General features: G+C 35.2%; 1 protein-coding gene across 1 annotated transcript; it reads left to right on the top strand.

Annotated features, from left to right (window-relative positions):
* The first annotated feature begins 2,268 nt into the window (after nt 1-2,268).
* Nucleotides 2,269-20,242, top strand: thbs4a (thrombospondin 4a). Its single transcript, XM_051109830.1, has 21 exons — nt 2,269-2,533; nt 2,965-3,162; nt 3,237-3,484; nt 6,467-6,608; nt 6,696-6,778; nt 7,049-7,103; nt 7,264-7,427; nt 7,885-8,022; nt 8,998-9,072; nt 9,156-9,335; nt 9,477-9,581; nt 12,015-12,122; nt 12,210-12,369; nt 13,130-13,248; nt 16,258-16,310; nt 16,391-16,572; nt 16,782-17,009; nt 19,010-19,206; nt 19,450-19,622; nt 19,720-19,859; nt 19,949-20,242. Exons 1-21 carry the CDS (start codon nt 2,455-2,457, stop codon nt 19,987-19,989), a joined length of 2,868 nt encoding a protein of 955 aa, XP_050965787.1. The 5' UTR covers nt 2,269-2,454; the 3' UTR covers nt 19,990-20,242.
* The last annotated feature ends 1,003 nt before the right edge of the window (nt 20,243-21,245 follow it).

Here is a 21,245-nt window from a genome sequence, read left to right as displayed (position 1 = left end):
AGCTAAATGTCACCTCAGTCAAAAATGAGATAATGATGCTGAGTGAATACTTTTGACACATAGTACACGTCCATCAAATACTTTTAACTTTAAACTGGCTAAATCCCGGACTCAGCTCAATTAGAAGTGCTGGTACATACATAGCAATCTATTCATAGGAGCCTGATAAAAATGCTTATTTTAAAGAAAAATGTCAGATGGATTTAGAGGCTTTTGCATCTGAACTCTTCATATGTTGTTCTTGAATACACTTTCGCCACAATTATTCATACTCTTTTATTCAATACTTTTTGCAACCTCCTTGTGCCAAGATAACAGCTCTGATAATGCCTCAAGAGTTAGAAGAACATGACAAAAGATCAGAGACCATCCTTCATACAGAATCACTCCAGATAGATTTCCAGGTCCATGTTGGTGCTTCTCCTCTTCAGTCACCCCACTCATTTTCTATAGGGTTCAGGTCAAGGAACTGTGGTGGCCATGGCATTTTGTGCTAAGTAACACATTTTAGTTTTGATTTTGATGTTTGTCCTGTTGGATAATCCAACCATGGCCCATTATAACATTTTTAACAGAGGCAGTCAGGTTTAGATTTTTTATCTGTTGGTATTTGACAGAATCCCTGATGCTATGTATCTGAACAAGACGTCCAGGACCTTCAAAAAAATAGGCCCACAACATTAAAGATTCAGAAGTATATTTCATTGTACACATGGGGTATTTTTTATTCATGTGTGCGCCAACCCCATCTTGAGTGTTTGCTGCTACAAAGCTCTGTTTTTACTTTCATCTGACCATAGAAGCCAGTCTTGTTTGAAGGTCCAGTCATCTCTAGCAAATGAATATGCTAAAGTTTGTTTTTGGATAAGTGCGTTTTCTTCTTTGGAAACCCTTCCAAGCTGCTTGTGGTGATAGGTCCTGTTTGATAAATTTGTTGAGGCTTTCTGAACCTGAGACTCAGCTATTTTCTGCAGTTCTCCAGCTGTGATCCTTAGAGAGTCTTTGGCCACGCAAACTATCCTCCTCACATTGCCTTAAGACAAAATAAACACATGTCCTCTTCCAGTCACATTTGTAACTTTTTTCTGTTGACTGGGAATTCTTAAATTGCCCTGATGGTGGAAATTTGAATTTTCAGTGGCTCTTTTCTGACATACACTTTCTAATTTGTAATCTTGTTTTGCACATCAGAACTATATTCTTTGGTTTTACTCATTATGATGGATGATTAAAGGGAATTTGGCCTTTGTCTTCCCTCATATTTATATTCCTCTGAAACAAGAAGCCATGGCTGGATCATTTAATGTTCATAGTGACCCCAGTGGGCTAAAACTGCAAATATGAATGGGAGATACTTTACTTATAAGAATTTCTAGGGGTACCAATAATTGTGGCGATTGTGTATTAAAGAAAAAATATTTATTTCACAATAAGATTTTCCCCAACATTTTTTTTTTTTTATTTCAATTAAAGTTAGGATTTTTATTTAATTTTTTGAACAAAAGATCAAATGGATAAACAATGCAGATTTATTTTTACAGCCTTCTTTGATCATATTTAACAAGGGTATGAATACTTTTGAGCACAACTGTATGTATGTATATATATATAGGTTGATTTTGGTCATTTTTAAATTAATACTGTCACTTTTACCTTTTTTAAGAATTAAATCTGTTATTTGAGAGTCTGTAGGATACAATATTTAGGGAGTTGTAGAGTTAATGTGGTAAACTCTTTCATTCATATGAAGCTGAAGGTTTAATTGATTTTCCATAACTCATCTGCCGTAACACTCGAACTGGCAAGGCTCAGCAAGGACATGTCACGCCAGATCATTCCTGTAAATGTGTTGTTTCTGTCTGTCTCTCTGTCTGTCTGTCTTTCCTTCTTTCTTTTCTTGGCAGATTGTTTGGTTAAATGCGGTCGGATTGTTAAGCCATGATCATTTTTGTGTACAAATCCTCATTTGCAACTTTGAAGTGAATATAATATAACTGTATAAATAAGTACATAATAATACATTTTAGGTTTGCTTTCATAAACATTAGTTTAATTAGATCATTTAAAACAGAATATTCATTGCAACCTTTAACCAGCTGGCGTGCGTTCTGACTAAAAACCAAAGCACGTCCTCCCATTATTTACCATTATTAACAAAGAGCTCTTTTAGAAGGTTTTGATTTGACATGCTCACAGCAATATGTGGCTGGTAAAAGCACAGAAGCATTCTGGAGGAGGTGCTTGGTCACACCTTATATATAGAGAGACATCTGAAAAGCGTAAATCACTTGAGCACCAGTCTGGTTCTCGTTCATCTGCTGGGCTACAGGGAACAAGCAGTTCTGTTTTGACGGCTACTGAGCGAGACTGAATCAGGGGTCAGAGCAGAAACTATTTTGACAGGAATAAAGGTGGAACACTTGAACTGGATTCATCACATAAAATAAATCCAAAATGGGTTCTTGGCCAAGAATCATATTCAGTTTACAGTTAATGTTACAACTCTTCAATGCAGTGAAAACTCAAGGAATTGGTAAGTCCTTAATACATTTAAATACTTCTGTGCATGTTAAGATTCTTGCATTTTTTTCTTTTTGCACTTATTTCTAAATCTTTTTATGATTAAGTGTGTATATACTTTAGTTTTCTGTTGTTAAAATGTGAAATACCCTCCTTTTAAGCAGAAATGAGTTGTTTTTCTTGTGCTAGGCAAGTCAGTTATCACTCCATAAATGTCATAAAATATGTGGAAATCCCACAGCATGCAGTGGGATTAATAAATGTGGTACTGAACACTCTTTAGCTGTGGTCAATTCTGCCAATGACCTCACTGGTTGCTTTTTATAATTTTTGTCTTGGACAGAAGAGTAGCCAAATTCAAGTTCAATAACATGCATTACACAAATGCATCAAAAACTATCAGTTTCCAAAGCAAATCTGTTGACAAAAATGCTAATTTTGCAGTTTATGATCTACTGGTGTCACCGGATTGCCTACCTGACCTTCTGCAGGGAGGAATAAAGGCAAAGAACATGAACAACGTTTTTATCCTTGCAAGCCTGAAGGTGCAGAACAAAGCTCCGACTCGTGCCTTCCGCATCTTCAATGCTATGGACAACACAGATTATTTTGATTTCAGCATTCAGGGAAAACAAAACAAAGGTTGGTTTTCTGTGCTTTATGTTCAGTGGCCCAGTAAATACTTCATATGTACACTAAATACTTTTTCTGTTCAGTTGTTTTGAAATATCTGAAAAGCAACGGAAAGGTTGGGACAACCAGTTTCGCTAAAGTGCCACTGACAGATGGTAAAGAACACTACATACTGCTTCACTTCAGCGGGCTGCAGAAGGGGACCCCCACCACAACCCTCTATGTGGATTGCAAGCTGGTGGAGAGAGTGCAGGACGTGCCGCAGGCCTTCAAATCACTGCCTCAGGGACCAAAACGAATCACGCTCAAGACCCTGTCAACCTCGAACCAGGTAAACCTAGAAGGGCGAACAAACAATATCATTGTTCTGATTGGTTTATCTATGCATACAGTAAGCTGTAAAAACTTTACAGTAAAAAACTGCCCTTTTACCTTAAAATGTACTGATGACCACCTTAATATACAGGTGGCACAATACAAAAGCCACACAATGAATCATTGTTAGTGGCTTGTCCATAAATCATATCCAGTACTACCCTTGTTGAAAAAAATGACAAAAAGCATCCGCTCTGTAAAACCACCATCCCTTTTATCATCCTCTTTAGATTTATAATGTTGTGTAAAACTTACCATGCAAATTAAATATGAAAATTCTCCATGTAGGATCATTTACGAACTAAACAACAGTGATCGGCCAGTCAGAACTCACGCACAGTTTTCATCATTTTTCATGCAAAATGGTTCAAACAATTTTTGATATTCTGTAAAAATAAGACAACATTAAGTTATAAAATTTCCTCTATAGATGGTTTGCACTTATGTCACGATTTGGTCAGTTACCCACACGCCATATTGGTGACCCGGATGTAAACAACAGCATGGATTGCATGGTTAATGTACTACTGAATACATTGTTCGGCTACTTTATGCTGTCTAAACCTGCTGAAAATGTGTGGAAGCTGCTAAATCATATAGAGAAAGACTTAGTAAGCAGGAAATGGCGCAGTATTTTGACAAACTAAAGTTAATAGGTTAATAGATATGCATGAGCAGTATTAATTAAGATATTAGCCTAATATTTCACCTACCTGACTGGAAATGATAAAAACAAACACAAATGTTGTCAAAATTCTTGCCCTGGAAATCCTGGTTTAGTTTGGCCAACCAACGCCATTTCTTCCTCAGAATGTTTTTTGCACTTTTCTCCTTGATTTGTCGTAACTTTTGGCAGTCTGTAGTACTCCAAGTGTTTTCCCCGGTCCAACCGATTAGTACAGCCCAAAATATGACAATAACTGACTATTTTCAGCAGCAGTAATCAGCAAAATATTTGAGTTTTGTTCGGTTCAATGGCATTGTTTACGCTCAGTGCGATGCAGGTTTAATATATGCGCTGTATTTATTTACATTCCTGTAAGTTACGTAGCCTACATGTTTCTCAGAGCAGCTTCCTTCACAGTAAATGCTGCTACACAAATCATTTACATCTGTGGAGTGTCTCAAACTGCATCTCTGCATATTGTTGTGAGTTTGGGTTTATTTTAATATTCATCTGGGAACGCAATGTGTGCCATTTCATTAGATTTGTAAGGTTAATCGTTTATAAACCTACGCAAACAGGAGAATACATCCTTATCTTTAACAATATGCTAACTGTTCATCGCGATTTAAAAATAAAAGTTTAAACCCTCACCCTGAGTTTACACATTTTTATGTCCACATATTTAAGAAATTACAGTGGCTGTAGCTTTTCTATCATACAGAAATTGCCAAATAATAAAGATTAAGTGGAAATTTGAATTAAATGTTGTTGAGTCAATATTAAACAGATTAGATCGGGCAGTGAAGTGTAAAAACAATGGTCAGGCGGTTGGCACCCTCTGCAGCTCTATTGTTTATAATACATTATGTATTTTAATAGTTTAACAGTTGTTCAGTAAAACCATATGATTACTTGCTTTTGACACCTTATTGCCTCATTGCTATTATATATGTATTTAGTCATTTTAAAGGCTGTTGTTCACTCAGGTCTACTAATTACGTTACTTAGTTACTTTTTATGGAAAGTAATGCTTTATGTTAGTTTTGCATTACTTTTTAAATCGGGACAGGGCTTGCTTCTTTGTTTTTAATATAAAACAATTCTAATGTAAAAGCCCTTTTACACCAAAAAGGAAATTAATTCACCTCAGGCTGAAAGAAAAGTACATTTATGCAGGAGATCACTCTTCAGCTATAAAATAAAATGAAGCACAAATGTTAGTTTATCTAAAGTAATTTTTGCTTATTAGTATGGTTGAATTGCATTATCGCAGGTCAGCAGCAAAGACACTGGTATGATATAAAATGGGATTAAACACATAAAGGATATCTGTTTTATTTAATTATTTAACATATTTAATTATTGCAGGATTGCTTCATATTCTGAGTTTGCATTTCACTGTTTTTATTCATTTTGAGGAATACTGAATCTGTTTTTTGTGAGTGAGATGAATTAATGCATGTTCACATTTAGTCTAGAATACAGTAACATCATGTTTACTCCCAATTTACTGACAGCAGACTTATCAATCAATGAATAAGGGAAAAAACTAACTGCCGTTACTTTTTTGAAAAAGTAACTCAGATATTTTCGTAGAAATTCAAAAGTAATGCGTTACCTTACTAATTACTTGAAAAAAGTAATGTTGTTACGTAACTAGCGTTATGCGTTACCCCCAACACTGGTGACAGCCCTACACTGTACAAAAACAATTTGTTGAGTCAACTTAAAATAATTTGTAACCTGGCTGCCTTAAAATTTTAAGTTCAGTCAACTCAAAAAAAGTTTATTCAACTTGAAATGTTAAATTATACTAAGTGACAACTTAGATATTTGAGTTGAATCAACTTAAAATGTTAAGGCAGCTGGGTTACTTACCCATCTGTTAAGTTTAGCAAATACAAATATCTAAGTTGTTACTTAGTACAACTTAACATTTCAAGTTGACTAAACTTGTTTTAGTTGACTGAACTTAAAATTTTAAAGCAGCAGGGTAACAAATTATTTTAAGCTGACTCAACAAATAGTGTTTTTTATTTTTTACAGTGTAGTACACAGTAATCATAAGTGATGTGTCATGGAGGGACTTCTGGGAATGTCCCTTTACTGTTTTTACTTGTGAAAAACCATTTTGACTGTATTTTAGTTAGAGTTAAACCGTTTACAGTTTTTGATCATATAAGGTAACTTAACATGTTTTTACTGTAGCATTTTGCTGTGTAAAAATGACTACAATTTTTTACTATGCATGAATTTGTACCTATGCTACAGGATAAGCTGTCAGACCTCAGACTCGTACTTGATGAGTCTATTGATAATGTGGTAGAGCTTCAGGACTGCAATGGACCGGAGAACAGCGAGCACAGGGATCACAGAGCGCAGAGTGAACAGATGGAAACACTGCAACTACTAGGTGAGGCTGTTTTTTTCTCTGTTATTTAGCTGAATTTCGTTAGGTTTGTTTCTAGTACAGAAAATATGTTATGTTAAATTTCTACAGGAACGACTTCAAAAATGGAAGCTGGCCCAATGTTCGAGCTAATGCGAATGATCCAAGATTTGAAACAGAAGGTCGATCAGCAGGTAACTTGAAATTGAGTGGGAAAATAGCTCCTTAAAGGGATAGTTCACCCAAAAATACAGTTCTTTTGAGTTCTTCTGAGTTTACAGTATTTTCACTAAATCGGTTAATCCAGTTGACAGAAGCGGTCTAAATGATTCCAGAGTCATTCATTCAGGTTTGTATCAATGTAATGAGATTAAGTAAACAAAGGCATACTGTTCATTTTCAGGTGAGCTATCCCTATAGTTTCCTCAGAACTTCAGGATAATAACAATCTGTTTTCATAACAGACCAAAGAAACCGCTGACCTGAGAAAGACTATCTTGGAGTGTGTTCCATGCGATGGTAAGATTCTTGTTAAAAATGTTACGTAACAGCTATAATGAGAAAACATTTTGCAGTATTTGTAACAATCGTGTCTGTGCTCACTCAAGTCAGCTTATAATGAGGACACTGAAGTTGTCAGACAGGTGAACTCAAGTGTACTGTCAACATTTCAATGCAGCTGAACGGAACAAAGCGGGACTGCTGGATAAAAAGAAGGCCAAGTGCAGACCTGGGGTCTGTTTTAAGCCAGACATGTGTACCGAAACCGCTGGAGGTGTGGAATGTGCACCCTGTCCTGAGGGCTACACTGGGGATGGAGTCCATTGTGATGACGTAGATGAGGTTAGACTTTGTTTTTTGTTTATTTTAATGTTATACAAGCCAGATTATAAATAACCAAAAGAAAGGGTTTGCTGTTGTTTTGTTCATCCAACCACCTGTTTCCTGTTTACTTCTGTCATAGTTTTGTAAAAACAAGAACACTCATGAAAACTTGTTTGATTTTATTTTTTCCATTACTCACCGCAGTATCTCAATAAACACCTCTGACATTGTGTTCTACCTAAATGATGAATAATAAAACTCAATTAGGAACACATAATAATTTTTAACATCATCTTGTTTCATTAGGTATTTTATTAGACTAATTATTGTTTAAACCAAGGTAATTTTCCTATGGTTTTTATAGAACTTTTCACAGTTCGCAGTGCAATTGTGCGACTTCATCATCAATATACTACGAAACATTGATTGTTGTACATCATAAATCCAGCTAACCTTATAAACTGTTCAATTTTAGTGCCAGTTCAACCCATGTTTCTCTGGTGTACGGTGTATTAACACTGCACCAGGGTTCAGATGTGAGAAGTGTCCACGAGGCTACACTGGCCCAGAGATCCAGGGTGTGGGCATTGACTATGCTCAGACACACAAACAAGTACGTATTTGGGACAATGCTTAATTAAATAAAATATTACATTAAATTATTATAACGCATAAATATGCTACCAGTCAAAAGTTTTTGAACAGTAACATTTTTAATGTTTTTTTATTTTTATTTATTTTTTTTTTTTAAAGAAGTCTCTTCTGCTCACCAAGCCTGCATTTATGTGATCCAAAGTACAGCAAAATCAGTAACATTTTTAAAATGTTTTTACCATTTAAAATAACTGCTTTCTATTTTCTATTTTCAGCATCATTGCTCCAGTCTTTAATGTCCTTCAAAAATCATTCTAATATGCTGATTTTCTGTTCAAGGAACATTTATTATTATTATCAATATTTAAAACAGCTGAATACATTTTTTCAGGATTCTTTGATTAATAGAAAGATCCAAAGATCAGCATTTATAAAAAGCTTTTGTAACATTGTACACTACACCATTCAAAAGCTTTGAGTCAGATTTTTTTTTTTTTTTGATAGAAATTAATACTTTTATTTAGCAAGGAAGCTTTAAATTGATCAAAAGACATTTATAATGTTACAAAATATTTCTATTTCAGAAAAATGCTGTTCTTCTGAACTTTCTATTCATCAAAAAAACTGAAAAAAATCTACTCAGCTGTTTTGAACAATAATTATACATGTTTTTGAGCAGCAAATCAGAATATTGGAATAATTTCTGAAGGATCATGTAACTGGAGTAATGATGGTGTAATGTAACTGTAATGACAGTTGTTTTAAATAGTAAAAATATTTCAAAATTTTACTGCTTTTTGCTGTAATACAGGCTTGGTGAGCAGAAGAGACTTCTTTAAAAAACATTAAAAATCTTACTGTTTTAGAATTTTTGACTGGTAGTGTATGTGTTAAAAAAACATAGTATTACAATGATACACATGGTTAAAACTGGCATAGTTTGTTATTTTAGTACCATATTGTGATTAACACCATATTTATCCTTTCTTATCAGATGTGTAATGATATTGATGAGTGCCAGATGGATAACGGTGGTTGCACACCCAATTCTTACTGCCATAACACAATGGTAAACTTACAACCATCCTAGATTACCCATAATAGCGTAAGGTACAGTAAATGTAGTCTATATGTAAAGCTTGTTTTTTGTAGGGTGCTTTTCACTGTGGGATCTGCAAGACTGGATTCACAGGTGACCAGACTAGTGGCTGCAAAGACACTGGCCTGGACACTGCTGCTCAAACTGAAAGGCTGTGTGGAAACGGCCAGCCAAATCCCTGTGACATCAATGCTGAATGTGTTGTGGAAAGAGATGGGAGCATCAGCTGTGTGGTGAGATGTCAAGCATTTAGACAGATGTCTTGTTTATTTGAGAAAACATAAAGGGGTATCATGTTACAGTTTGTGCTGGTCCTATTCCATACTTCTGAGTCAGGACACAGCTGACATCTTTCAATATCTTTTTGCTTTTAGTGTCAAGTTGGCTGGGCAGGAAACGGCTACGTCTGTGGAAAGGACACAGACATTGACGCCTATCCAGATAGCGTACTTAAGTGCAGAGATGGAACCTGCAAGAAGGTGATTTTGCAATTTCTATTTATATTCTTTACTGCATTTATCAGTCAAGATTTAATAAGGGTTTTCTATTTTAAATAGAAGGGTTATTAAAGGGTTTTCATATTTTAAAGGATTAGTTCACTTCCAGAATAAAAAATTCCTGATAATTTACTCATCTGCGATGTTCGTGTTTTTCTTCTTTCTTTAGTCAAAAAGAAATTAAGGTTTTTGAGGAAATCATTCCAGGATTTTTCTCCATATAGTGGACTTTAATGGGAATCAGCGGGTTGAAGGTCCAAATTGCACTTTCAGTGTAGCTTCAAAGGGCTCTACATGATCTAAGCCAGGGAATAAGGGTCTTATCTAGCGAAACAATTATTCATTTTCTATAAAAAAAAAACAGAAATTTATATACTTTTTAACCACAAATGCTTATCTTGCCGTAGCTTGACTTCATAGATTACGTAATTACGTTGGAAAGTTCAAGTGTGACGTTAGCAGAAGTACCAATCTAGTGTTTACAAAGCGAAGGAGCAAAAAAAGTCAAACACCTTATACAAAAAAAAGGTAAAACAACGATGTCAGATGATTTTGAAGCTGGGGGAGAAAATGAGATGGAGTTTTTCACCTTACCCTACCTTTTTGAACCGAAGTACACAGATGAAGATCTAACCGTACATGACGTTTCCGACGTGATTTTGTAATGCGTGAAGTCGTGGACGAGCATGGCAGAGCTACCGCAAGATGTTTTTAGAAAATGGCCGATCGTTTCGCTAGATAAGACCCTTGTTCCTCGACTGGGATGCTGTAGAGCCCATTGAAGCTGCACTGAAACTGCAGTTTGGACCTTCAGGCCGTTGGGCATCAGTGATGGGAATAATGGCGTTATTTTTTCCAGTAACGAGTAATCAAACGAATTACTGTTTCCCCGTTACAACGCCATTACCGATACTGACAATAAAATGCGGTATAATTTTATTTTTTAGTTCATCTGAATGGATGCGCAGCGTACCTGTATTTGACGATACGTAAACTCTAGTGTGAAGGCACACACCAGTGAGAGAGTCTTATATACTATGAAGAATTGACGTGCTACATGTAAACGATATTCTTTGTTGTATTTTCCTGTCAAAATAATGGAGTTCCTTTGGAATTCTTCAGCTTTTAAGAACTAGTAGGCGGTAGTAGGCGGAACTAATATGCAAACTGCAATCTCATTGGCTGGCGCTCAACTATTATCGCCCCTGCTCTGATTTCAGCAAATCAGTTCAAGCGAACAAAACTTTATTAATAGTTATGAACCCAGCAGCTCATTAATCCTTGGTGCATTTTATATTGTTATTAGTAGTAGAATTTGTAGTAGTTTTATTATCTTATCAGTATTAGTTTTTCCCCTTTTTTATAGAAATACTAAATGACAAACAATATCTTAAGCACCACCACCAGTCCTAAGTCAACATGACAAATATGCATTCATAGTTATTCTAATTAGTAAAGTTTATTGCTAAATTATCATAATGTAATATTATAATGCTTGGATGACTGATGCTAAGTGTCAGATATTTAAAAAAAAAAACTGTGCCATTAAGATGTATATATATATAAATATATATATATATTTAATATATATATAGTATACAGTAGTCAGCATTTGAAATGGATCAGAAATGTTCATCAAAGTTGTCCTAAGACAAGAACGGGTATTGTTTTGGTTTTAGAACAACTTTGATGAAAGGTTTTGATCCACTTCAAATGTTGACTATAACACTGTAAAAAATAAAAAACACAATTTGTTGAGTAAAATAAGTTTAGTCAACTTGAAATGTTAAGTTGTACTAAGTAACAACTTCGATATTTGTGTCTGCTAAACTTAACAGATGGGTAAGTAACCCAGCTGCCTTAAAATTTTAAGTTGATTCAACTCAAATATCTAAGTTGTCACTTAGTATAATTTAACATTTTAAGTTGAATAATGAGTTGTTGTTTTTTTTGAGTTGACTGAACTTAAAATTTTAAGGCAGCCAGGTTACAAATTATTTGAAGTTGACTCAACAAATTGTTTTTTACAGTGTACTGTATATATAGTATATCAGATATATAATATTAGTCTGGTGAGTAAATTAAAAATTTCAATAATTTAATTTAAATTTCATTCATTTAACATATTTAATATATTGGGGGCATCCAAGTTATTTGACATATTTGAACTTTTTTTAAAAAGTAACACAATAGTTACTTTCGCTGGTAATTAGTTACATTTACAATGATGTAACTCAGTTACTAACTCAGTTACTATTTGTAACTAGTAACTATAACTAATTACTTTTTAAAAGTAACATGCCCCAACACTGTTTGGCACCACTTAAGTCCAGTATATGGAGAAAAATCCTAGAATGTTTACCTCAAAAACCTTATATTAAAGTGTTACCAGTTTATCTTACTTTTCATTTTCAGGATAACTGCAAATTTGTTCCAAACTCGGGCCAAGAAGACGCAGACAGAGACGGAAAGGGAGATGCCTGTGATGAGGATGCAGACAGCGATGGTATCTTCAACGATCAGGTACAGATCATTCATCATTAGATCACAATTTCCTTAAACCGAATTGCTCTCTTTAATGTCAGTGCTTGCGTGACTGTATTCCTACAGGACAACTGCTGGTTGGTTTCTAACATAGACCAGAAGAACAGTGATAAAGATCTCCATGGTGACGCTTGTGATAACTGCAAAAACGTGGAGAACCCTGACCAGCGGGACACAGACAAGGACGGGCTGGGAGATGCCTGTGATGATGACATAGACGGAGATGGTAATTTAATTCAGGACTGATTTTGCCAAAGATCAACTTGTCTACACTTTCTGCTCACATTTTTCCGATCTCTGCTAGTGTTTCGTCTGCCATCGGGCTTATTTAGTTGCAGAAATGGGGTGTTATGTTTTAAATATCCTTTTCACCCTTCGGGGCTGTATTTAATCTGGATTCTCCTGTGCTTAGGTCATTTTTTATGAGGAAAAACAGAAGCTTGTGTGTTTTTAAAGCTCAAATTAGAGCACTGCTTTGCTTGCACGGGTCATGTAAAACTGAAGTGACCTGTAGGGATATTAACAGTGTCTACGGCACCACACTGATCATTTTCTTTCAAATGGACAATTATTTGTTCCAGTCTGAAAAGTGTAAAATCGAGTCCAGGCAGCGCTTGACATTTACGGTCTGTTCATCAAGGCAGAAATCCAGACACTTGACTTGATACTTTAGAGCTTGGTCATGTCTCCTTTGAGCAACCACATTTCCACCAGGAACCCGAGCCAAGAGCTGCTGATGCGTGGAAACTATTCCACAGAAGTCTTTCCGAAACACCGCCATCTTGTGACATAACCCAACAAACCGCACACAAAGACATCACTGTATACTCTATAACACCGCAATGCATTTCTCCTGATGGAGTTTGCTCCATTCACTGACATTTTAAACAGTACACCTCTGTATGATACTTTCGTTTATGTCACTGGTGCCTCTTTATTTTATACTCTGAATTACTGAATGAATCCAAGAACATTCTCTACTGTAGGTTTGAAGAACATCCTGGATAACTGTCCGTTGGTTCCCAACCCTGACCAGACGGACAAAGATAGTGATGGTGTTGGTGATGCATGCGACAGCTGCCCTGAGGTGCCAAACCCCAACCAGGTGCCGAACAACATTATTACTGCTTGTTTCTGAATTCTGTTTCATTCTGTGTATTTTAATATTAGATATTTTTTGATCGCTATTAGATAGTTATTTCCGGATGCAAGTTTCCCCCTATTTTTAGATTTCAGATTACCTTTTCACCTAGTTTCACCTAACTTTAAACCTAATTTAAATGGATAGCTTTACTGCTAGATATTAGTTTTAAAAAATCATGGTTTCTTGAAAACTCCTTACCTACCTCTGTTTTAGGGAGTCAAATTATTTAGGCATTTTATCTCAGAATTAGTAGTTATCCAAGTTTCAAACAAGGGTTATTATAGTTAACTGAAACAATCAAACAAACAAACAATAAATAAATAAATAAATAGTGCAGTGGTTCTTGCAATGTTAACTGAAATAAAATAAAATTTCAGGTAGTTGCATTACTCATTTTGATATGTTCATTTAGTTTAAAAAGGGAGAAATGAATAAATGAGTACAGACAGTTAAATAATAATAAACAAATTAATAAAACTTTACTTAAAATTAAAAATGAAAAATATAAAAAAAGAACTATATATATATCAGAACTATAATAGTATCTCAGTAATACAAAAATATCTGTTTCATACTGCCTAGCATCACAGCATTGATTAAACATATTTATCTATCTATCATCTATCTATCATTATTATCGACAGAGCTGGGTAGATTACTTACAAATTGTAATTTGTTACTGATTACATGACAAAAATTGTAGTTAGTAATGTAATCCATTACATTACACATTTAATATAATCAGATTACTTTTAGATTACTTTTGACCTAACTCAAAAGCATTGATTTAAATAGGATAATCTTGTACCATATTGACATAAAAATACAAAGATTAATAAAATATATTCCATTCATTGTTATTAACAACATGAAGTGCATTAAACATTATATTACATCAAGGTTTCCTAAACTGGGGTTTGTAAGGAACTGCAAGTTTATGAGTTTAAAGAAAAACTAATCATTGATTAAATCATAAAAATGTTAAACTAAATTAAGTCAATATAAAATCAATCAAAATAACACACAACAAAATATATATATATTTGTGTAGCCACAAATCATGTGTGACCATAACCAACGTCATAAAACTGTGAACATGCAAATGTGATACTTAATTATTAAAATATTTATTTTAAAATCTCAGGGGTACTATTAGATATAGTAAATATATTAGGTGAAAGGTAAATTTGTGCATTTTAGAAACACATGTTTAAATAACTTGTTGCATGATAATTCAAATAAAAATGAATGTGTTCATCAGTAGTTGATGGAATATTGATGCTTATTAAACCTAAAAAGATTTTAGTAAATACATTCTAATAAATTCTAATGACTGTTCTTTGTGTGAATGTCCTCAAAATTTGCTATTGCTATTGTGTGAATAATATGTAATCATGTAATGCATAAAAAGTAGCTATAGTTTGATTCTGAGAATTTTAAAATGCAATTTACTCTATTTACACATATTATAATTTTTGAAATCTGATTATGTAATCTAGATTACATTTAATAAATTACCACCCAGCTCTGTTTATCAATAAGGTATCATACCGGCAGAATCCCTCTTATCACTGTACATATCCAAAAACATGGTATGACCATCAAACCATGTAAGATTGTTAAACAGTTTAGCAAGCAGTACTGTTATTCTTAAATATCAGTGACTGACTGCGTGCTGATATTCACAAAACAACCAGATTCTGAGTTGCTTTGATTCTGAGAATAGTTTCAGTGAATAAACAATTAACTATTAAACTATTGCTTCACCAGCGAAAAATAGTCAAAGCAAACAAATCCAAAACTGACACAACCTCTTTGTGCAACACACAAAATCAATCGTGTGAGTGAATGATTCTGTGATAATAATATGGTACGAGACCCGTTTGCAATATCAAGCAGCAAAACAAGCTGTTTTGTACAGCTAAAAATAGCTCGACGTGGATGAGACTGGAGGCCACACCCATAAAATTTACAACTGACTGATATATGGGGTGCTATATCAGCACTCTTTTAAAGGGGTCATCGGATGCAAAGTTCACTTTTACATGTGTGTTGGCAGTGTATGTACAAATCTACCCTATAATGATAAAAATCCATGCAGTGGTTTTTAATTAATTTGTAAAAATAATATCCCCTTTTTCAAATTGAGCCGTTCTCAGATGCCTGTCGGTGTGCCGTCACACCAGCAGAGACCACTCCCACAATAGTTGATTGACATGAGCGGCTTATCAGCGTCAAATCAGCTGTAACAGTCCGACCTCCATTGTTTCAATGCCGGAGCAGGGATGTAAGTTAGACAAGCATTTCTCCGATTGAGCGATTGAGGTGTTGTGTTGCTGGATGTAATAATGAACATAGTGGTCGTCATTTACTCCCGACATCTGAGCCGCTGAAGATGCAGTGGATTACGTTTGTTTGTAAAGGGAATGCGCCTCCCGATCTAAAATGCATCTGTGTTCGCGCAAATCATTTGTGATCCAGCTTCACCTACAGCAGAAGTCAGTATAAGGTTTTTTTTGGATTTCTGCAATCATCTTTCCTAATAACGTGTTAGTTAGCAAATTTCATGGCTAAACACGCTAAATGCTGCTAAAGTAAACAATCTCTCAGGGCAGCTCCTCACTCCACAGAGAGAAGAGAGGGGCGGGGCAAGCAGAGCTCATTTACATTTAAAGGAACAATCCCTCAGAATGGGATGATTTTTGCAGAGCTGATTTTGACAAGGTAAAAAGGGTGTTGTTTTACACTACCATTGAGGATTTTTAACCAAAGTATATTAGAGACTTTTCATTAAGACCCTAAAGAATCATATCAACTTGTGGAAAATGGGCATGCCGGTGACCCCTTTAAGGACTCTTGTCCAGATTCAAGGAAACTAATTGTATAATGTGTATTACGTATATTTGTATGTTAAATATGTCATTTTCAATATTAGTATTTTTAACCTGTCTTCTGTTGTCTTTCAATCAGTCTGATGTTGACAATGATCTTGTTGGAGACACTTGTGACACAAACATTGACAGGTAGTGTATGATTTTTTTTTTTTTACTTTTTTCTTTGACAGTCAATATAAAACAAGTTTATAACTGAGCTTTTGTTCCAGTGATGGAGATGGTCATCAGAACACCAAAGACAACTGCCCCAACATCATTAACAGCGCACAGCTGGACACTGATAAGGACGGACTCGGAGACGAGTGTGACGATGACGATGATAATGATGGCATCTTGGATGATCAAGATAATTGTAGACTGGTGAAAAACCCAGACCAAAAGGATGAAAACAGTACGAACCACAACATTTGCTTAATAGGATAAGTTGTTCAGTTAATCACGATAAATGTATTGTTTACATTTTTTTAAATGCAAACAAGTGTGTTTTCAAGTGTTCCAAAATGTGATTCACAAACCTATAGTGGACTCCAACAAAAATCAGGCCACTGATGAAAAGAGATATCAGCTAAAAGTCTTGATTTCACTTTTCTTCTTTGTCAGATGATGGCGTGGGTGATGCCTGCACTGGAGACTTTGATCATGATCAAGTGATAGACCGAATTGACACCTGTCCTGAGAACGCAGAGATCACTCTGACTGACTTCAGAGCCTATCAGACTGTGGTTCTGGATCCAGAGGGAGAGGCTCAGATTGACCCCAACTGGGTTGTTCTTAATCAGGGAATGGAGATTGTCCAAACCATGAACAGTGACCCAGGACTAGCTGTTGGTGAGTACTTTTTTTGACCTAAACCATTCAAATAATCTTTATCATTGCCATGGTAAAAAGACCAGCTAAAACAGCACCAATCCAGCATAGACCAGCCTGGAAATTCATACTGGTTTTAATTAGTCTTTTAAGTAAAGTTATGTTGTTTTGTCCTAAAAGGCACTCCACTCAAAAAAGTTGTACCAGATTTATATGACTTGCTTCTGCAAAACACAGATTTTTTTGTAAGAGAATATAAGTCAAGTGGATGGGACCCTCATTGTGATGCTTCAAACACACACAAAACAAAAAAAGTGGCAATCCATATGACCACAGTGGATGAATCAATGTCTTCTGAAGCAAATTTATAGTTTTAAAATAATTAAAATATTAGTATTTTTTCTCACACACATCTATGGTTTTACTTTAGAAGATATTAAGTTAGCAACTGCGATCGTATGGTTTACTGTTGTGTTCGTTTTGCATATATTTGAAGCGTCAACTTTTGTCCACTTGCATTATATGGACTTTTGGAAATATATAATTTTTCTAAAAATCTTTATTTTCACATAAGAAAGAAAGTCAAATACATCTTCTGGGTTTCTGCTGATCTTATATAAAATTTAAGGCCTTTAAAAGTCATAAATGGTACAAGAAAGTCTTAATTATGATTTCAAGAGGTCTTAAATTTGGGGATGGAAAGACAAGAATTGCGATATGGCTTAATGTGATGATTAAACTTCAAAATACTATGATTTCATTAAATAAACATGAGCAGTGTTGCCAGATTAGATGGACAATTTCTAATCCAAAAGCTCACCAAAATCCACCCACGCCAAGAAAAAGAAAAACGCCTAAAACTTTAATAATGTTGATACAATGTGATTGCCATGTCAAATAGGGTTGAGAAACACCATTTTTAACTCCGTAAAACTAAATAATGATGACAAAATAATATAAAAATAGATAAATTCCCTAGGAAAATTAATCAAATCAGGCCACATGCAGAAAAAAAGTCCAAATATGACAATACACAGACAGACGCTATGTCAAAACAGCAATCAATAACAATAAAATTCAGAATAGCCCAGCTGGCTTCCTAGTTATGATGTCAAGAGGTCTTAAATTTGGGGATGGAAAGACAAGAATTGCGACATGGCTTGATGTGATGATTAAACTTCAAAATGCTATGATTACATTAAATAAACATGAGCAGTGTTGCCAGATTGGATGGACAGTTTCCAGCCCGAAAGCTCACCAAAATCCAACCACGCCAAAAAAAAAAGCCTAAAACTTTAATAACGTTGACAGAATGTGATTGCCATGTCAATCAGGGTTGATAATCACCATTTTTAACTCCTTAAAACTAAATAATGATGAAAAAGTAATATATCTAATATATATATATATATATATATATATATATAAACTGTTCACATCAGGGCACATACAGAAAAGAAAATGACCAGATATGACAAAAATACACAGACAGACACTATTTCAAAACAGCAAACAATAAAAATAACTGATAACCTCTAAAAAACACATGCATCATTTTCAGTGTCAAAAGTGCAGTACATGAACACTTGGGTTTTCTGTTTGAAGTTTGAAAACTGCCAAACTGACCACAAACCAACCAAAACAATTTTTACCGCCCAATCTGGCAACACTGAACATGAGCGCTCCACATTTCAAAGTCAGGTGCTACACTGCTTTGTTTACAGCTGTTAGCGGAAAACCGCTATATTTCTGCCGCTCTAAAAGCACCACCTGCTGGCAGATAATGAATTTTATTTGTGCAGGTCTTAAAAAGTCTTACATTTAATTTTTACACTGAACTAGGATGGCATGAGAGTGACTAAATGATGAGAAAATTCTGATTTCTTGTGGAGTATCTCTTTGACTAAAGGGTAAACTGGATTTCTGGATTTGTTTTGTTGAAATCCTGGTTGAAACATAAGCTGTAGTATTTCAAATGGAAATCTGGTCAAAACATTACACAATCTTGCCACCACATACAGGATACACAGCATTCAGTGGTGTGGACTTTGAGGGCACCTTCCACGTGAATACAGTGACCGACGATGACTACGCAGGCTTCATCTTCGGCTACCAGGATTCCTCCAGCTTCTATGTGGTGATGTGGAAGCAGACGGAGCAGACTTACTGGCAGGCCGTGCCCTTTAGAGCCGTGGCTGAGCCTGGCATTCAGCTTAAGGTCCCGCACTCTTCATCTCTATTACCGTCTGAATGCTCAGCGTGTGCTTTTATCATTACCGCTGCTCCGCAGAGCCCTCTGCAAATCTAGAAAAGTGGCTTTAGTTAAACTCTGAAGCGTGCAAAAACACTTAACCGATGTTCAAACATGTGGGCAAATAGTTATTTTGCACTTGAAGTATGTCACAATTAGATTTGATTAGTTAAAATCATAAAGACATGAACAATATATTTGCATTTCTAGGCTGTGAAGTCTAACACCGGGCCTGGGGAGTTCCTGAGGAATTCACTGTGGCACACCGGAGACACAAACAATCAGGTGCGTCTGCTGTGGAAAGACCCTCGTAATGTTGGCTGGAAGGACAAGGTCTCCTACCGCTGGAATCTCAAGCACAGACCCCAAGTTGGATACATCAGGTTAGACGCTGTACTAGAGAATTCAGATTTTATTTGGATTTGAGAAACGGTGCACTGAAGCAACACATGTTTGTGGTGTTTCTCTGTTTTGGCACAGAGTGAAGTTCTATGAGGGCTCTGAGTTGGTCGCGGACTCTGGAGTTGTTATAGACACCAGCATGAGAGGAGGCCGTCTCGGGGTGTTCTGCTTCTCACAGGAGAACATCATCTGGTCCAACCTGAGATACCGCTGTAATGGTGAGTGCAGTGCTTGAACAATATTAGAACAATGCAGTTTTATTCATTTCAGTGTGTATCCTAATGTACTTTTTTTTTGATATTTACAGACACAATCCCTGAAGATTATACAGAACAATCCCAGCAGTAATGAAACTCAGCTAAGTGGAACAGGAGAGTACCATTAGTGATGTGACTGATGATTTGTGTACTCATATTTCCAATAAAACATGGACCATTTACTGACTTTTGCATTCAAGACAAATACAGTTTTATAGTTATGCTGAATTTACATTTCTGTAATGTTCACTGCACAAAAATGCTGTTCAGACAGAAAGAGCAAAACCTGTGCGCTACTACCATAAACACTAAAGGTTTTATTATTAATAAAGAAGATAAATACACTGACGTTGTCAGGATTTGTGTTTGGACTTGCTGGAGAATGTCATAGACTTGTAATCCGACAGTGAAAATTCATCATTTTCACACTGCTGTGTTGCCCCGCAGAAAAAAAATTATTATTAAAAATAAATACTTTTTTTCAGCAAGGATGCATTAAATTAAAAAGTAACAGTAAACACATTAAAAAAAGTGTTTTTCAACATTGATACTAACAAATGTTTCTTGAGCAGCAAATCAGCTGAAGACTGGAGTAACGGCTGCTAAAAATTCAGCTTTCCCATCACGGGAATAAGTAACATTTTCACATATATTCAAATATAAACATTATATTAAATGTTAATATTTCACAGTATAATTTGTTATGGCATTTTGATCAAATAAAGCTTTGATGAGCATAACAGACTTATTTTTTAAACCTAAAGAAAAAAATATATATATTTCATAAGCCTCATGAAGGTTATTTCACCAAAAATTGCACCTTTAATTGAACACAGTTAAGTCTCATTTTCATAGTATCCGCCTTATTTTTTAATTTGGAAGTAAGACGTTTTCTGTGAATGTGCGAGACTTCCTGTTCATTAGCGGCTATAGGGAAATAACAAGAAGAATAATGTTGTGCAGTAAACGGTAAAACAAGTTTGTTCATAATTAAGATAATACATAAAAACATTATAGTAAGACATGCCAGTTTGCAAAAAGTAGCAGCAAAACAAGCATTTTGTACAGCTAAAAATAGCTAGAAGCTAATAGAGGGTTTGCACTTAAGTCACGGTTTGGTCAATTTCCCAAATACACGGCCATATCGGGGATACTCGGATGTAAACAACAGCATGGATTGCACAGTTAATGTACTACGGAATATGTTGTTTTGCTAATTTATGCTGTCTAAATCATATAGAAAAGGACTTAGTAAGCAGGAAAGGCCACAATATTTTAACAAACTAAAGTTTATAGGTGGTAAGGAGATAAGCAGTAATAATAAGGATATTAGCATAATATTTCACC

Source organism: Labeo rohita, chromosome 5, assembly GCF_022985175.1.
Source record: "Labeo rohita strain BAU-BD-2019 chromosome 5, IGBB_LRoh.1.0, whole genome shotgun sequence".
Taxonomy (NCBI): domain Eukaryota; kingdom Metazoa; phylum Chordata; class Actinopteri; order Cypriniformes; family Cyprinidae; genus Labeo; species Labeo rohita.
Note: the sequence above shows the minus strand (reverse complement) of the source record. Positions and strands in the feature narration are given on the sequence as shown.

Coding starts and splice junctions, on each gene's coding strand:
- thbs4a (XM_051109830.1), top strand. CDS start 2,455: ATGGGTTCTTGGCCAAGAATCATATTCAGTTTACAGTTAATGTTACAA. Junction 3,163..3,236: donor TCAGGGAAAACAAAACAAAG/GTTGGTTTTCTG, acceptor TTTTCTGTTCAG/TTGTTTTGAAATATCTGAAA. Junction 12,123..12,209: donor ATGGTATCTTCAACGATCAG/GTACAGATCATT, acceptor GTATTCCTACAG/GACAACTGCTGGTTGGTTTC.